The 19,178-nt window shown below is 41.9% G+C and overlaps 1 protein-coding gene across 3 annotated transcripts in view; it reads right to left on the bottom strand.

Annotated features, from left to right (window-relative positions):
• The window catches only part of jakmip2 (janus kinase and microtubule interacting protein 2), a 110,273-nt gene that overhangs the window by 79,483 nt on the left and 11,612 nt on the right, over positions 1 to 19,178 (bottom strand). For 2 of the 3 annotated variants that reach the window (XM_048603664.1, XM_048603665.1), the window contains exons 3-6: positions 10,697 to 10,912; positions 8,469 to 8,567; positions 3,980 to 4,126; positions 1,691 to 1,831 (exon numbers count right to left, since the gene is read on the bottom strand). In XM_048603664.1, coding sequence (XP_048459621.1) covers positions 1,691 to 1,831; positions 3,980 to 4,126; positions 8,469 to 8,567; positions 10,697 to 10,912 — 603 coding nt within the window. The remainder of the gene's footprint in view (positions 1 to 1,690; positions 1,832 to 3,979; positions 4,127 to 8,468; positions 8,568 to 10,696; positions 10,913 to 19,178) is intronic. The other variant, XM_020511792.2, reaches the window with a different exon arrangement.

Here is a 19,178-nt window from a genome sequence, read left to right as displayed (position 1 = left end):
GCTGAGCTTTTCCAGCAACTTTGTTTCTGTTCATAATTAAGTGCTTGTTGGGCTGAAGGGCTTTTATCTGTGCTGTAGCCCTTTATGAATGCCTGACTCTATAACCTGTGATGTGTGGAGGCAAACATATGAAGATTTCAATCACTAAAACCACATTTTTTGATGTACAGTTTTAACCAGAGCATCTAATGGAATCATAGAATCTCTACAGTGTGGAAGCAGGCCATTTGGCCTATCAAGTCTAAACCCTCCAAAGAGAATCCCACCCATACCCATGGTTAATCCACAAGGTCTGCACATCCCTGGACACTATGGGCAATTTAGCATGACCAATTCACCCAAACTGCTCATCTTCGGACTGTGGGAGGAAACGCGCGCAGACACGGGGAGAATGTGCAGACTCCATACAAACAGGTGCCCAAGACTGGAATCAAACACAGGTTCCTGGCACTGTGAGGCAGCAGTGCTAACCACTGAGCCACTGCGCTGCCCACTACTTTAAAATAAACAGCTTAATGTATTGATTAAAATAGTAGGTCAAAAAATGGCATAGGAACGCATTAAGCATTCACAAACTATTCTTCATACAAATACATTTCAAGCGTTGCTGCCAGAATTAAATAATATCATTTCCCCACTATTCTATTAAAAATTCTCTGGGGAGTGCTCTGTTTGCATAAGTACATGGAAAGAAAATACCTTTAAAAACACTCTCTGTGCTATTGAAAATATTTATTGCAAAGAATGAGTGTGTCCTTTGATTAGACTATTTTTCAGAATCAACTAAATGTTGTACGCAGCTTTTTAAAATATATGTATATTAGTCAGATTGCTTTATACTTGAAGAGTGGGAAGCGCCAGTTATACAAAGGATATTATTAAACTGGAGAGGGTTCAGTAAAGATTTACCAGGATGTTGCTGGGTATGGAAGGTTTGAGTTATAAAGAAAGGCTGGGCAGGCTAGAACTTTTTTTCATTGGAGCGTAGGAGGTTGACAGGTGACTTTACAGAAGGTTATAAAATCACGAGGGGTATAGATAGGGTTAATAGTAGTCATCTTTTCCCTAGGATGAAGGATTTCAAGACTAGGGGGCATATTTTTAAGGTGAGAGGAGAGAGATTCAAAAACGACACGAGGGGCAAATTGTTTCACACAGAGGATGGTTCGCATATGGAATGAACTTCCTGAGGAAGTGGTGGATGTGGGTACAATTGCAACATTTAAAAGACATTTGGATAAGTACATGAATAGGAAAGGTTTGGAGGGATATGGGCCAGGAGCAGGCAGGCGGGGCTAGTCTAGCTTGGGATGATGTTCGGCATGGACTGGTTGGACCGAAGGGTCTGTTTCCATGCTGTATGACTCTACGTAGATTGGCTGCACAGTCAGCCTGAGCTGTGCCAAGTTGGGGAGGTGCTGGATAAAGGCCCAGGTGTATTCCTATGGAGGCAATGCAAATTTGCGTCATTCCCAAGTACAATTATGAGGTGCATGCCAGCTGGTGATAAGTGGGCAATGGAACCTGCAGGCTGCATAGGTGCTGTGACACTAAATAATATTAAAAAGAAAACCTAACAGCACCTATTCTTCACCTGTGGGTAAATACTCACAGGAGTAAAGAAATGATGGAGGGTATGATAATTCATAAGAGACATATGTAGGTAACCAATGAGATTTGAAGGATTTACCCTCGTCAAATCATCGATGATATTCTGCTGTTCAAGAACCTGAAGCTTTAAGAATTCCACTTCTTGTTCTTCATGGGCTTGGTCAAGATCGTTCAAGGAACGTAATTTCTTCAACGGAGCGTGACAACTGATTTTCTCTTTCTACAAAAAGAAGGGTTTTTTGTTTAAAAGAAAGGAAATCCAAACCATCTCACAATAAAAAAAAATTAGAAAGTAATCCTTTGGGAAGCAAGCTATTTTTTCTGCTTACAACAACGCTGTAATGCTGGTCAGTAATCAGAATGCTACTGTAGACTATATTGGATAATCATAATTACATATACTCAGGCTGCATACTACTTTAAGAATGTCAATCTAATGCACTGTGTTCCATTTACTATACATTGCCTTTCAAATTTGTTGGTTTTACCTTATTTTACATGGATCCACACCACTCTCAATATTTCTTAGCTACTGGCCATCTCACCTCAACTTGCAGCTTGTAGATAGTTAATAAGCATACCAAAGTATTTGCATTCCCATTTCCCTTGTAAAGCAGCTGCTTTCTGTTTGAAACCTTACTCCAACTCGCCTACACATAGTGTCCGACGCATTTAGCATCAAACCCACGTCTCCCTGCTTACATGTTGCTTCTCAGGAGGCTCATTGCTCTACCACAGTGCCACACCTTCAGTGGCCTAACTTTTCTGGAGTCATTTAAAAATAGTGGGCAGGATACACAGGCAGAATTTCCATACCCATTCCCCCCCAAACCATGTCAGCAATTTCTCTCCTCACAATGCACTCCTTATGCCCTTAGTGCATAAGGATTTGCACTTATCCAATTAGTCAAGGTTAGGCCATCTTTATTCTCTCCAGAAAATGTCAGCCATTTCCTCTTCTCCCACAACCCACCATCTTATCGGTCCCTAAAGTCTAAAAGAACCAAGGCCAGCTATAGACAGACTATCACCTCCTGACATGGTCACATCAGCAGAGAAGATCACGAACAAACACATCCAACCTCCTCATGCACCTTGGGCCCATCCTCAAACAGGTCTGGCATCCTAAGAGGCTAGGAAAGGCAAGAACTTTCTTTCATCCCTACAGTACAGAAATGGCCATTTGGCCCATTCAGTTTGCACTGATGCTCCAAAGAACTCCCACACAGGCCTCATAACCCCACATTCAGTGTGGCTAGCCCACCCTAACCTGCGCATCTTTGGACTGCGGGAGGAAACCCATGCTGACATGGGAAGCATGTGCAAACTCCACACAGACAGTCACCCAAGGGTGGAACTGAACCCAGGTCCCTGACTCTGTGAGGCAGCAGTGCTAACCACCAAGCCACCCTGTTACTTTCCCTGAGAGAGCAAGCAGAGTAGGACTGTTCCTCCTTCTCGGCACAAGGAAAGTGTGAGCCTCTTCAACCAAAGATTTTCCTTTCCTCAAACCTAAGCTTGCTGCAAAATATTTCCATTCATCAGTTGTGCCCCTGCTGGCTGTGTGATTTTTCATCACTTCCTACAGTGAAAGTCAAAGAGGGCACAGTCATTGAACTAGCTGGCGTTCATTTCTGTCGCAGAGACTTGTTTTCTAACTCTTGTCATCACGAGCCAGAGCAGGACCAATCTGGACTAATAATGGGGCCCATCAGGTGGCCATTTGAAAAGCTGGAGTAAACATAATTTCAATAACTTGAAACAAATCCAATCAGAAAGTAGTGTGACTAACCTCATAAAAGTTGGGTGTCATTTTCCATAGAGTCATACAGCACAGAAACAGACCCTTCCGTCTAACCAGTCCATGCCGATCATAATCCCAAACTAAACTGGTCCCAGTGGTTAGCACTGCTCCTGGCCCATATCCCACCAAACCTTTCCTATTTCTGTATCTATCCAATTGAGTTTTAAATGTTGCAACTGTACCCACATCCACCACTTCCTCAGGAAGTTCATTCCACACGCGAACCATCCTCTGGGTAAAAAATTTGCCCCTCATGTCTTTTTTAAATCTCTCTCCTCTCACCTTAAAATTATGTCCCCTAGTCTTGAAATCCTCCATCACAGGGAAAAGACACCTGCCATTAACACTATCTGTACCCCTCGTTATTTTATAAACTTATATAAGGTCACCTTTCAACCTCCTATGAATGAGGAAAAAAGTCCCTGCCTATCCAGCCCTTCTTTATAACTCAAACCTTCCATACCTGGCAACATCCTGGCAAATCTCTTCTGAACCTTCCTGTAAGAAGATGACTAGAACATGAAGGAGATGGAGAAATAAACATGCACCATAGTTTGAAATTACCATTTCTGTATTTTCTCTTGAAAGTACTTTGAGCTTCTCCTCCATGCGTTGTAAAGACTGAGTTAAATCATCATTTCTCTTAGACAGGCACTTGTTCTTCTCCAGTAGAGGTTTATATTGTTTCTCGGCTTCACGAATTCGCTTTAGCTGAGAAACACAAGTTCAAAATTAATTTTCTTTGACCTTTTGTCTCCTTCCCAACCTGTCACACAATTGTTTGGTGTCCTCAGGCGTTACACAGTTTCCACTGGTCAATGGCCGCCTTGGGTCCATTCAGTCAACAATAACACTGTAAGGATTGTTCAAATTCAGCCAATAAACTACAATCCAATTTAAAATCTATTCTTCTGCACGAAATGTTAAGAATGTCAGTGGAAGCAATTTAATAATCTTTAGACTTGGACATGCAACCGAACAGAACTTTGTGCTTAAGTGAGATATTGTTTACAAGACCCAGAACATGGTCAAATCTTTAGGACGTGTTTATTTTACTGTGGGGAAAATGCCAAACATCATTATAGAGGCAACTATGAATTTATTAACCTAAATTTCACTTTTGTCAAAATCAGTTTGGAGTGCACCTCAATCTTGAGTCTCCGTCTCCATCTCCCTCTCCGTCTCCATCTCCCTCTCCGTCTCCATCTCCCTCTCCATCTCCCTCTCCCTCTCCATCTCCCTCTCCCTCTCCATCTCCCTCTCCCTCTCCCTCTCCCTCTCCATCTCCATCTCCATCTCCATCTCCCTCTCCGTCTCCGTCTCCGTCTCCCCCTTCCATATACCAGCCATTCCTACCTCTAATCTCAGGTGTCCTATTGGCTACCTAACCTGAGGTAACTGCCACCATCTTTAATTGGAGAGTGAACAAGAACCCTGGCCCTTGATTGGTCGGTTGGTCATACATTACCTCATGTTGTGGTGATGTCAGCTCAGGACCTGCAAATGAATGTGACACCGAGGTCCTGAGCCCTGAGTAAAATGACAGTCTTCACCAATTATGCATATTCAGTGACGGTCATATTCTTTAACATAAAGGAGTAAACCTTTGAGCAAGGAATGCTTCGGATCTTTCTCTATCCATGAAGCATATGGAGAAATGCTGTGATATATCAAATGGCAGAAGATTTATAAAATCACAGAAATGTTACAGCATAAGAGGAGGCCATTTGGCCCATCGTGGTTGCACTGGCTCATTACATGACCAACATTCCCTAGTGTCAATCTCCTGCTTTATCCCATACCACTACCATCCAACTAAGTTTAAAGACAAGGCACCTGTTTTCTAAGGTTTAACACCAGAATCAGCAGTCATAACAGACAAGGCAATAAGCTTGATGAAAGGCATAGTCCTGGGTTTGCATTTAAAAACAGACAGGTTCATAGATTTTCATCACCTCAGTTTTTGAGTTTTCAGTTATTTTTACCCAAATAGTCAGCCAACGCCCTCCTGAATGCATCAATTGAGCCCACCTTCGTCGTATTTCTAGACGGTGCATTCCATATTGTGACCACTCGTTGAGAGAAAAAAAGTTTATTTCTCATTTTGTTCTTGTTTTTGTAAATGACTTTAAATCTGCACTGTCTTGTTCTTGTTCCTTTTTCAATCGAGAACAGTTTATCCCTCGTTATTCTATCAAGCCCCTTCATGATTTTGATATTGGGAATAGGGAGTTGCATCATTGGATAGCTCTCTGCTCGTTGAAGTCGTATGTGGTAAAAAGTGCCACATCTTCTCAAGGGCAAGGGCAATGATTGCTGTTCTTGCCAGTGATACCCACATCCCGTGGACAAACAGTGAAAGAAAATGTCAATTCTGAGCGTTCTCAAGTTTGGCAGCAACGTGATGACTCTCCAATTAAAGATGGCAGCAGGTGCTGCAGGTTAGGTGGCCAGCAGGAAGCCTGAGATTAGAGATAGAAACTGCCAACGTATGGAGAAGTGAGAGCGAGAGGCCAACTCAAGGTTGAAGGGCACTCCAAAGAGCTTTTAACAAAGGTGAAAATCCCCGCAGAAAGGGGGTGAGGGAAGGGAAGAGGAGAGGAGAGGGGAAAAGGAAGAGAGAAGGGAGGGGGGAAGGAAGAGGGGAGGGAGGGAGCAAAGGAAGATGGGAGGGAGGATGGATGAAGGAAGGGGTAAAGAAAAGGGGGAAGGAAATGAGGGAGGGACAACAAAGAGGGATAAGGGGAAAGGGAATGGGAAATGGGGATAAAGGAAGGGCAGGAGGGGGAAGGGCGGGGGGAGGAGGGAAAGGGAAGAAAAAGAAGAGGGGAGAAGGGGAAGGGGGAGAAGGGGAGGGGGGAGAAGGGGGGGGGGAAGGAGGGGGAGGGAGGGGAAAGGAAGAGAAGGAGGGGGCAGGGGAGGGGAGGAGGGGAAGGGAATGAGGATGAAGGAGATTGGGCATTTATGGCCCATCGCTAATTGCCACAGAGGGCAGTAAAGAGTCAACCACATTGTGTGGGTCTGAAGTCACATATGGGTCAGACAGGTAAGGGTGGCAGATTTCCTTCCCTAAAGGACATTAGTGTGGGCTAATGATGACCACAAAAATATCGTTGATTGTTTTATGGCTCTCTAATTCCTTTCATGAAAGGAAAACTGCCAACCTTGGTATGGTCTACAAGTGACTACATACACACAACAATATGGTGATCTTTTGCCAGGAGCAGATCAGGCAAAGCTAAAAGTTAGGTTTGAATCTGGTAAAGCTATGAAATAAGACCACTTGAATGCCAATCTGCGAAGCAGAAAGCAAGTGACAGGACTAAGGAATCCCACAACTAACGGATTAAATCTAAATTCTGGAGTCCTGCTACATCTAGTCATAAATGGAGAATTAAACAACTCACTGGAAGAGAAGGCTCCACAAATATTCCCATCCTCAAGGATGGGGGAAGCCCAGCATATCAGTGCAAAAGATAAAGCTAAGGCATTTGTAGCCATCCTCAGTCAGGAGTGCCAAGTGGATGATCCATCTCGGCCTGCTCCAGTGGTCCCCAGTGTTACAGATACCAGTCTTCAGCCAATTCGATTCTCTCCACATGATATCAACAAATGGCTGGAGGTATTGGTTATGGATCCTGACAACATTCCAGCCACAATACTGAAGGCTTGTGCTCCAGAACCCAGTATAGCTACAACATTGGAATCTACCCAACAATGTGGAAAATTGCCCCTGTAGGTCCTGCACACAAGAAGTGGGACAAATTCAACCTGGCCAAGTACTGTTCCATCAGACTCCAGCTGATCATCAATGAAGTGATGAAAAGGATACTGAACAGTGCTATCAAGCAGCACCTACTCAGCAATAACCTGCTCAGTGACGCCCAGTTTGGGTTCTGCCAGGGCCACTCAGCTCCTGACCTCACTACAACCTTGGTTCAAACATGGACAAAAGAGCTGAATTCCAGAGGTGAGGTGAGAGGGACAGCCCTTGACATCAAGGCTGCATTTGACCAAACATGGCATCAAGGAGCCCTATTAAAACTGGAATCAATGGGACGTGGAGAAAAAGACTCTGTTATTTGGAGGCATTCGGAGCACAAAGTGTGACACAGGGTTTAGTCTGGTTCAGGCCATATGCTGATAACCGAAGAAGCCACTTATCCTTTAAGTATTGGAGCCATTCAGAATGGAAAGGTCATGAGAGACTGACTGTTTTGACTGAGTTAGTTATTCACTAGCATGTTGGCAATAATAGCACTCTTGGCTTTAGTGTCTGCTGAGTTAGAGAGAGTAATATTAAAAGCCTTACTCCCAATTACCATAAAATAATTGGGGGTGACAGTTCAGTACATTATGGGATGAAAGGAACTACGGATGGGCCATTCAGCCTCTTGAGCCTACTCTACCATTTTACTCAATCATGGCTTTTATAAAATTCATTTTTGGGATGTGGGCATTGCTTACTGGGCCCAGCATTTACTGCCTGTCCCTGGTTGCCCTTGAGAAGGTGGTGGTGAGCTGCCTTCTTGAACCACTGCAGTCCATGTGCTGTGGGTTGGTCCACAATGGCATTAGAATCCATCACAATTGGTAGAACTGAGCGGCTTGTCGGGCCATTTCAGAGCGCAGCTGAGAGTCAGCCACATTGCTGTGGGTCTGGGAGTCACATGTAGGCCAGACCAGGTGAGGATGGCAGGTTTCCTTCCCTGAAAGACATTAGTGAGGTGAATTACCATAGTACTCATTATCCTCAGACCCCGTGATGTGTTTAATACCTAAATGTCTATCAATCTTGAACATTGGCAATAACAGAGTTACCACAGCTCTTTGAGGTAGACTATGCCAAAGATGCAGGAGAACTGCATTGTCAACTGTGCTAATATTTGGTGGTGATGTTACAAGTCTGTAACTCATAAAACTAGGATGAGATGCTTCTATTGAGCTTGTTTTAAAACCCAGGGATGAACTTGACTCCAGACTGCTAGAGGAGGACCAGGTGCGATTTTAGCCCTGTGGAAATACAGTCAGGCTTTCAACTTAAATCACTTACGAGTTCATTCCTTTCATCTACCAGCAGCGTGTTCCTATCTTCTAGTTTACGAATTGTTGAGTTCAGGTCCGCAATCTTGCGTTGATTCCTCCGCAGATCCTACGTGCAAGGGCGTTGCAGAATAGTAATAAAACAGTGTATTGGGGATGAACAGTAGAGTCAGAATCAGAGTCATATACAACAGAAACAGACCATCAGACCAACTCGTTCATGCAGACCAGATATCCTAAATTAATTCAGTCCCACTTGCCAGCATTTGGCCCATATCCCTCTAAACTCTTCCCAGTCATATACCCATCCACATACACTTTAAATGTAATTGTACCAGCCTCCACCTCTTCCTCTGGCAGCTCATCCCATACACATACCACCCTCTGAGTGAAATGTTTCCCCTTAGGTCCCTTTTAAACCTTTCCCCTCTCACCTTAAACCTATGCCCTTTTGTTTTGGGCTCCCCTACCCTGGGAAAAAGACCTTCGCTATTTACCCTATCCATGCTCTTCATGATTTTATAAACCTCTATACAGTCACCCCTCAGCCTCCGATGCTCCGGGAAAAAGAGCATCAGCCTTTTTAGCCTCTCCCTATAGCTCAAACCCTCCAACCCCTGGCTACATCCTTGTAAATCTTTTCTGAACTCTGTCAAGTTTAACAACATTTTTCTACAGCAGGGAGACCAGAATACCCAGGGACTGCTGCCGCTGACAAGCCTTGCTTCTTGTTGTGGCCATTAACCGTTCATTCAATATGTCTGAACTAAGAACAACAGCTAAATGCAGAAAACAAATTGAAAATTTCATTAAGAAATGAAATCAAGATGTTTATCGCTCCATCTTGTCCACACTCTACATCGTCAGGCAAATGGTGCACTTAATTTCAAAATGATACTTTCTGAACTGTCTCGACTCAGGCTTTGCATCAACTTGGGGAGAAAACGCATTTTATTTGCCATATTTCTCAAGGGGAAAACAATGAAGAGATTACATTACAGAGATGATCATGTAGTACAAACAAAGAACTTTGCCATAAAAAAAAAATGGCTTTCCCTGGATACGACTTAATAAGTTTGCTCAATGTAAAGTTGAGGGGCCTCTTAGAAATTAAGGCAGTATTAAGCCAGAGCTTGTTAAACATTGCATCGGAGACTAACACCGCACCTTGAAATAATGCAAGAGTCTATTCATTGATTTCGACACAAAATCTTTCACCTATTCACCCTAGCCAAAAAATAACATTTGAAAGTACGTCTTGTAAAAACAAAACGTGCTTCAAAAACTGCAAATATTGCATATTTGATGCACATTCCATTCCAGCAGAAGAAAGAATTGCATCGAAATTGCACCTTTCAAATCATCAGGTAGTCCCAACGCCCATTACTGCTCATGGATTACTCTCAAAATGTCACATTTGGACCAGCCACCTGCAACAGATGATTCAGATTCTGTCATTCTCAACCTTAACAAGTGCAAACCCAACAGCAACCACAGCCCAGCAAACAGCAAAAGCAGAAAGGACCTGATAATGCATTGTTGAGAGTGGTTTATAGGTCAGGACACAGGGGATTGTCCTTGCCTTTCTTTGGAAATTCACATCTGTACTTAAGTTTCATTTTAAAATCCCATCCAAAAATTTGTAGATTCATCATGGCAGCACTCCTTTCGTATTGCACTGATCTGTCAGTCTAGGTCATGTGATCTATACTGTCATGGGGTTGAATCCTCCAAATCTGTGGCTCAGAGATAACCATATTATAACTTAAATAAACTGGCACTCAGCTTCATGGAAATCTGCATACAATTTCATCTGGTATTCCATGTTCTATAAACACCAAGAGTTAGGTTCTCCCTATTCCACAATGCAAGAGCATAATATAGATTGACATTTCAGTGAACTGAAAAGAGTGCTGTATTGATAAGAGTGATGTTGTTTCAGTAAGATGCAGGCACTAACTTGTGTTCTAATGTTGGACATTACAGATGTCCTTCTACTGCTCATAGAAGAGAGCAATCTCACAGTATTCAGGCCAACTTCTCCCAACTGTATCTAAAATGAGATTAATCTATCGTTTAGTTCATTATGTTTCCTTCTAAGTGGAAAATGGGTGTTGCAAGTGTGCATAATTGAATGCACTTCCATTATTTTGTGATGCTTGGAATATTGAGATGACATTACACAGACACAAGTTTTCCTTTCCTAAGCAGCAACTATATTACTCGAAAACTTTGAACGTTTGCATTGCTTACCGGACTGCCTGGGCGATCTGTGCCTGGAACCTCACGTTTAGGGCTGCTCGCACCCATGTTACACTCTGCTTCCTTCACTAGGAACAATTGCTCGTCCAGAGCCTCCTTCTGGAGTTGAAGCTTCTGTGTGTAACCTGTTTGCACCTCTAACTCTTTTTCCAGGGAGAAGATTGTTCGATCTTTAGCTTTAATTTCATCCATCTTGAAATATAAAGTAAAGAGGGAGCAAATACTATGAGTCAGTGCAGTCTCTGTCTGACCTTGCCTCTCGCACCAGTCTTAATATTGCATTGTAATTACTTCAGCAAGGAAATGCAGCACAAGCATTCCAGAATCTAACACAAACAAGTTGCCCACTGCTGTCCTGTTTGCATCAGTAAAGACAATACTCAAAGTTTGTGCTACTCAATTTTTTCCGAGTGGGATACACAAATCTATTCCCAGTGCCATTGTACAGTTTTGTTGCTCAGTGCTGGCATGAGAATATGTTTGCATTTTTAATACATCTGTGCATTTGCGAGGAACAATGTTTTGCTTAGCAGTCTATCACTGGTCCACAGATATTGGGGTTGAGATTGGGTGAATGGCATATTGAAGCTTCTGTAAGTTAGACATCACCTCATATGGGTCAGGGATAGGCCTTTTGTTATTGTCTGGCTGCAGTCTGATTCATATTTGAGATATATCTGGATCTTGATGATTCCTAGGAGACGATGTGAAACTTGGCTTTCAGGCAGTGTGTTTTTTTTATTCATTCCCAGGATGAGGGCGTCGCTGGCTAGGGCAGCATTTATTGCCCATCCCTAATTGCCCAGAGGGCAATTAGGAGTCAACTACATTGCTGTAGGTCTGGAGTCACATGTAGGCCAGACCAGGTAAGGATGGCAGTTCCCTTCCCTAAAGGGCATTAGTGAACCAGATGGGTTCTCCCGACAATCGACAATGGATGCATGGTCGTCATTAGACTCTTAATTCCAGATTTTTATTGAATCACCGTCCCGTGTGCACTGCATTCATCCAAATAAACAAGTCAACATAATGGTGGTAAAATAAGGATTATCAATTTTGGACTTCTGTCATCTTACTTTGATACTTAGGGCATTTCACGGCATGGACAGAATATGCTGACTTAAAAATGGGCATGGCTCACCTGAACATAGTTCGAGCCAAGTTTCTCAAATCCATCAATAAACAAGAAACAGTTATGAAGAACATCTTATCAAAAGACACAAACTTGTCAATTGGATTTATATCTCCTGTTTCATTCCCCTCTTTATGGAAAATACATGTTAAGGATAAAGAAACATTGCCTGCGGTTAGCCTGTTGGAAAACAAGGAACTCAGACACTGTAATGAACAAGATGTGGAGGTGGACTGGGGTGGACAAGATCACAATTGTGTATGTATATTTCATGTCACGTCTTTTTTCTTGGGGTTAGGAAGTAATAAAATTACTCAGCCTTTCACTCAAGAAAACTTTGTAATTGGCTTCTTCAAGGTTCTGATGAACCGATGAACTTGTTTTTATTGAAGTGACAAAGGTCAACATAAAATTAAAAATAATCTGACTTGCATCCATTTGAGAAGGTCGAAAAAAGGGAAATTAATTCACACCCTTCGCGCCTGGCCATATGATGATGGATTGAGGCAGTATTGTGATAGATGTATCAAGTGACAGTAGAATATGAAGACCACTCCAAAATACACCATCAAGCCAAAGGCTTTCCAACAGCAACCCTTAAGGAAATGTGAAGGCTGTGAATTGTCTCCAGAGTGTACCGTAGTGAGCATATTTCTTCTAGAAAATATCTCCAATGCTGTAAACTGGCTACTATACTTAAAAAGAAATTGGGTAGCAGTAAGTTCAAGTAAATTTTGAACATAGTTCTTCCATTTGAAGCAAGGCTAGGCTGGTGAAATGAATAGCTCCACTTACTCTATTCTGATTCTGAACTAGAATGAAGTTGGGGGACACTAAATAGGTGTAAAACAGTGATAAAATGTTTCTCAATCTGCAATCAGAAAGCCATATGAATGGTTGGAAATGCCATGCTGGTTCAGCACTGTTTGTATATTGTTTCAATTTAATAGGCTGTATTGGCTGCTCAGAATGTGGGTAGAGCAACTGCAGATTGGGTGACATTCAATCATGGCCATGAGCTTCCAATCACTTGTCATTATGAAAGTCTCAATTATCGAATAAAATTGGCAAGAAACCAAAAAAAAATCAAGAGTTTGAACACTTGTATAAAATGAGAGCAGTTAAGTGTGGGAACGTTGGAGGATGAAACTAGGGAATTAATAACAGGGAAACATTAAATTGTAAATCAATATTTTGCATCGTTCTTCATGATGGAGGACACTAAGAACATCTCAAAGATGTCGGATAAGCAAGGTGCTAATGGGAGGAAAGGTCTTGGCACAGTCTCTATCATGAGGGGTAAAGTATTTGAAAAACCAATGGGAATAGTGAGGACCTGCATCAAAGGGTATGCAGTGGTGGCAGAGATAGTAGAGATGAAGGTCAAAATCTTCCAGAACCTCCAGGAGGGTTACATTAGATTGGAGAGTCATTAAAATGTTGTCCCTGTTCCAGAAGGGAGGGAGGGAAACAGAGAGCAACAACCTAAAGGCCTGTTAGCCTAACATCTGTCAGTGGGGAAAATACTGGAGTCTATTCTTAAGAAATAAATAACAGAACAATTTGAAAAGCTTAAGAAATCAAACAGAGTCTACATGTAAAAGAATCATAGAATCCTTACAGCACAGAAGCAGACCATTTGGCCTATTGAGTCTGCACTGGCCCTTCAAAGAGCATCACACCCATATCACTGTAACCCTACATCCACCATAGCCAATACTGAACACTATGGGGCAATTTAGCATGGCCAATCCCACCTAACCTGTACATCTTTGGACTGTGGGAAGAAACCCATGCAGGCATGGGAAGAATATGCAAACTGAACACAGATAATCACTGAGGCTGGAATTGAACACGGAACCCTTACACTGTAAGACAGCAGTGCTAACCACTGAGGCACCGTACCGAAAATTATGCGTGAAAAATTTAAGAGTATGACAAGGAGAATTGATAAAGGGAAACTGGTAGATACAAGGTATTTGGACTCGTAGAAGGCATTCAATAGGGTACCCAATAAAACATTCTCGCACAAGATGGGAGCTCATGGTATGAGGATAATGTATTAGCACGGATTGGGGGTTTCCAGATGGAATTTGATTTAGGAACACGTGAAGTTATGCACTTTGGTAAGAAAAATCAAAATGCATTATTTGAATAAAGAGAGATACCTAAAAAGTGCAGCACAGAAGGATCTGGCTGTTCTTGTGCATAAAGCACAAAAGTTAATCATTTAAGAGCAATAATAATTAAGAGGATACATTTAGTTTTAGCCTTTATTGGTAGGGGTGGAGATTAAAATTAAAGAGATTCTGTTACAACTGTTCAGGGTGTTAGTGAGGTCGCACCTGAAGTACTGTGTACAGTTTTGGGACCCCAGATTTGAAAAAAAAGGATACTAGCATTGGAGACAGTTCAAAAGAAATTCAATTGCTGATTCCTCGTTTAATTAGAATGGGTTGGCAATTCGAGAATGGCTAAAACGTTTAGGCAATTATTTATTAGAATTTAGAAGAATGAAGAGTGATCTTAATGAAACAAACATGATTCTGAGACAGCACGGTAAGGTAGGTAATAAGAAAATGTTTCCATTCGAAGGGGAATCTCGAACAGGAGACACAGTTTGGAATAAGGAATACTCGTTTAAAACAGTGATGCGAAGGAATTTCTTTTCCCCAAGGGTGGTCAATGTTTGGAATCTCTATTCTTGAGTGTCACTGACGCTAGATCATTGAGATTATTTATACAGGAGACAGTTAGATATTTTCAAACATCAAGGAGTTAATGGTGGTGCTGAGCAGGCCCGAAAGAAGAGTTGAGGCCTTGGGTAAATCAGCCACAATCTTGTTGAATGGCAAGACAGGATTGAGGGACTGAAAGGCATCTGCTGCTCCTATTTCTTATGTTCTTACAGCATGTCAATTGTCCTTTTTGCTGCCATTCTGATCTTAGCTTGCTACAGTGTTCAAATGAAGCTCAAGACACACTTAAGCTGCAGTACCTCGCCTTCACACTGAGCCCTTTACAGCTGAAGTTATATAGTGTTCAATAGTTTTATATTGTAACCTCTACCACCGTTTTGACTTGTATTTCTTTACTGGCTTGATTTCTTTATACCCTCATCACTCTTACTGTACTTCTTTGCTTTTGGACATTCCTGCCATTCACACTCCTCTTGACAGGTTTTGTTTATCAACTTGAATCATTCCCATTTCCCTTGATTTTGCACCATCAGTCCATCTGTCGGCCAATTTCTTCTGCCCTCTGTTGTCTTTGGAAGGGACACTGGCCTGAAAACATTTACTTGGCTCTCACCACAAACGCTACCTGGCCTGCTGAGTTTCTCCAGCACTTCTGTCAAATCATCTGCATTGACAGTATTTTCCTTTTCTAATATTCATGGCAAAAATATTGTTCTTAGAACAAACAAGAAGGAGCTTCCAGATGTAAATGCATTTAATTATATAATTAAACTAGTGCTCTCAAAACTTCTGCTGGATTAAAGCATGGTGACTCAGTGGTTAGCATACAGTCAGAGCAGTAGAGCACAGAAACAAGCCTTTCGGCCAAACTTGTCCATGCTGATCAGATATCCTAAATTAATCTAGTCCCATTTGTCAGCATTTGGCCCATATCCTTCTAAACCCTTCCTATTCATATACCCATCCAGATGCCTTTTAAATGTTGTAATTATACCAGCCTCCACCACCTCCTCTGGCAGTTCATTCTATACACGCACCACCCTCTGCGTGAAAAAGTTGGCCCTTAGGTCTCTTTAAATCTTTCCCCTCTCTCATAGCACCAGGGACTCGAGTTTGATTCCCTCCTCGGGTCACTGTCTGTGTGGAGTTTGCACATTTTCCCAGTGTGTGTAGGGATTTCCACTGAGTTCTCTGGTTTCCTCCCACAGTCCAAAGATGTACAGGTTAGATGGAGTGGGCATGCTAAATTGCCCATAGTGTCCAGAGATGTGCAGGCTGGGTGGATTAGCCATGGGAAGTACTGGGTTACAAGGATAGGACTGGGGGGGCGGGTTGGCTCTGGGTAGGACGCTCTTTGGAGGGTCAGCGTGGACTGAATGGGCCGAATGACTTGCTTCCACAGCGTAGGGATTCTGTGATTTCTATGAAAAGAATTGTAACATTTTACACAATCCATCATGTACGTCTCACCTTTTTAAAAGTTTTAAACCTCGACTGCAGTAAACGTAGTGCATAAATATTTTTTCCAGTTTTGCCCCTCTTCCTTTGAGGATTTCTTTTTCTGGTGATCTGTCATGTTTCGTTCACTGGGACCTTACTCAAGTGATGGTTCTTGATCTGTCGGCCTTGATCAACAGCTAAGCTAAGCAGGCTCTAAGACTGTATGAGCCATTATAGCTAAGCACATGACTTACTTGTACAAAAAGCCCCCACACAAACATAGATCGATTTTACTTTCTTTCTTCCCTGGCAGAATAGCAGCAAGGCAAATTGTGATGACTCCCATCTTCACCAAGAAGGGGGAGAATGAAACTGGAATCTTCCACGTTAATAAGAACAAGACAGGCATTTACCATCACACAAAATGGCTTTCATCCACACTTAGAAATTCTGATTGGATTAATTTCAGATGAGCCATTTCTTTACAATGAAGAACTTTGACATGGTTTACAAGGTAAGAGCTGTAGCGATAAAATTGTGCCAATTTAGTGCTCTTTATGCCTAGTTATTACTGTGCAGAAGAAATTTACCAGGATGTTGCCAGGTATGGAAGGTTTGAGTTATAAAGAAAGGCTGGGACTTTTTTCCATTGGAGCATAGGAGGCTCAGAGGTGACCTTATAGAAGTTTATAAAATCACGAGGGGTATAGTTAGAGTTGATGGTAGTTGCCTTTTCGCTAGGATGGGGGGATTTAGGACAAGGGGGCACATTTTTATGTTGAGAGGAGAGAGATTTAAAAAAAGATATGGGGGCTAATATTTTACACAGAGGGTGGTTCGTGTGCACAATGAACTTCCTGAGGAAGTTGTGGATGTGCGTACAATTACAATGCTTAAAAGACATTTGGATAAGTGCATGAATAGGAAAAGTTTGGAGGGATATGGACCAGGAGCAGGCAGGTGGGACTATTTTAGGTTGGGACCATGTTCGGCATGGACTGGTTGGGCCAAAGGGTCTGTTTCCATGCTGTATGACTCTATGACTCTACAGCAGGTTGCAAAGCTTAACAAACGAAATAAATATGCACAGAAGAATTGTATGTGTTTACTATGCACTCCAATGTGGGCATCACTAATCAGTATTCCTGACCTCATAACCCAAGGTCACTACTGGGCTAGAGATAGTAGGAACTGCAGATGCTGGAGAATCCGAGACAACAAGGTGCAGGGCTGGATGAACACAGCAGGCCAAGCAGCATCATAGGAGCTGCCAATCCTTAAGGAAAACAAAGGCATAAATAAACTCTATCCTGGGTCTTGTCCCTGGAACATTGTGAAACACTGGAGGGTAATAGAAAAATAATAGCATGTAGCATTGCCATCCATCATTTTCCAGAGACGTCAACATAAGATCAATAATGCAAAAAGTGAAGTTAGCTATAACATATTCAAGCAAGTCACCTTTTTTTTTCCGTGTACCTTACCACATGTATAACCAGCTTGGAGAAACAGGATCTGCTTGGTTGTCTCAAGGCAATAAAAAGATACACAGCCTTTAGGTTACTTTCTTTCAGTTAATTCATGATGGAGACGTGTCACTCTGTGCCTCATGACTTTTTTTTGTTGGACAAATATGTCACCAACGTTCTCAGGGATATAAAGTAGTTCACTTTTCTTCTTTAGTCAATCCATCATCAGTGACAGTGATCATAAGAAACCCTCACAAGTCTAGTTGAATGATTTTACCTTTGGGAAAATGTCGAGACCAACTGACTACATGATAAGGAGGTCAGTAATTGCAAAATGCTCCCACATAGATCACAGGACAGCAAGGGGAAAAGGTAGAAGCATGTCCTTTCTACGTTTTGAACAACATAACTGTTAATCTAATTATTCGTTTCATCTTTTGCTTGGTAAAGCATACGGCAGAGAGGCTGTTAAATGCAGTAATTGGTTGAGACTGAAGATCCACCAGGCAACCATTTTCACACACCTTCACCAGTATAAAAAAAAGCTGATTCAACAATTCAATTTCTGTACGAAACAGTAAAAATTTGAGAAAGAAACTTGTATTTGCTTCTCTTATTGCATGGTATGGAGCACTGTCCAATAATGCCGTACAATGTACAGTTCAAGGCTGTTAATGATGACTGCTCCTATAAGTAATTTTCACAGAAGATGCAATACCATGGTTATCATAAAATCTTATGGTAGGAGCTTATTTAGAGTTGTACAGCACAGAAACAGACCCTTTGGTCCAACTTGTCCATACTTAATTTTATTTTCAAAAACAAAAAAAGAAATTGCTGGAAAAGCTCAGCATGTCTGGTAGCATCTGTGGAGAAAAATCAGTGTTAACGTTTCAGGTCGACTAACCATTCCTCAGCACACTTAATTTAATTTTATTTTGTTAACCAAGGACATCTTTTGTCACTCATCGCTGCCATTACCATTTTATTTGGAGCACTCATCAACATGGTTATAGCCAGCACTCCCTAATAAAGGCAAGTTATTATTTAACTTGCTGACACCTCTTTCAGGCAAATAATTCTGGTCTAGTGGTTATTTTATTTACTTGAAAAAGCCTTCATGAATTCTGTTTCTGTATAATTTATGCACGCAGCCCCAAAATAAAAACGGCACAATGTCGGTTAACTCTCATGGCTTTTTTTTCAGGCACGCTTGATAGATGCCTATTGAATGTCTCAGCCAATTCGGCATTCACTGCACATCTCACAATATCCTGGAACATCACGCTGCAAAATTCAATGTTGTGGCATCAGGAGAATGAAATGTTGAAGGACATTACTAAGGCAGTTGCACTAGAGAATTAATGGAAATGAGGCTGACAAGTTCTTAGGATCTGATTTTCTACATCCCAGAGCGTTGAAAGAGGTGGCTACAAACTTAACCAATTCATTGATGGTCATCTTCCAGCATTGTATCAATTCAGAAATGATGTCTAGAGATTGGAATGTAGAAATGTTACCCCACTATTTAAGAACATAGAACAGTACAGCACAGTATAGGCCCTTCAGCCCATGATGTTGTGCCGACCTATTTAAGTAGAGAGCGAGGCAGAAAACAGGGAAAAGCAGAGCTGTTAGCCTTATATCAATAACTCGGAAAACTCTGGAATCTATTCTAAAGGATATGATAAATGGATATTGGATAATAATTATGTAAT

The sequence above is a fragment of the Rhincodon typus genome, chromosome 12 (assembly GCF_021869965.1).
Source record: "Rhincodon typus isolate 14 chromosome 12, sRhiTyp1.1, whole genome shotgun sequence".
In the NCBI taxonomy this organism is placed as follows: domain Eukaryota; kingdom Metazoa; phylum Chordata; class Chondrichthyes; order Orectolobiformes; family Rhincodontidae; genus Rhincodon; species Rhincodon typus.
Note: the sequence above shows the minus strand (reverse complement) of the source record. Positions and strands in the feature narration are given on the sequence as shown.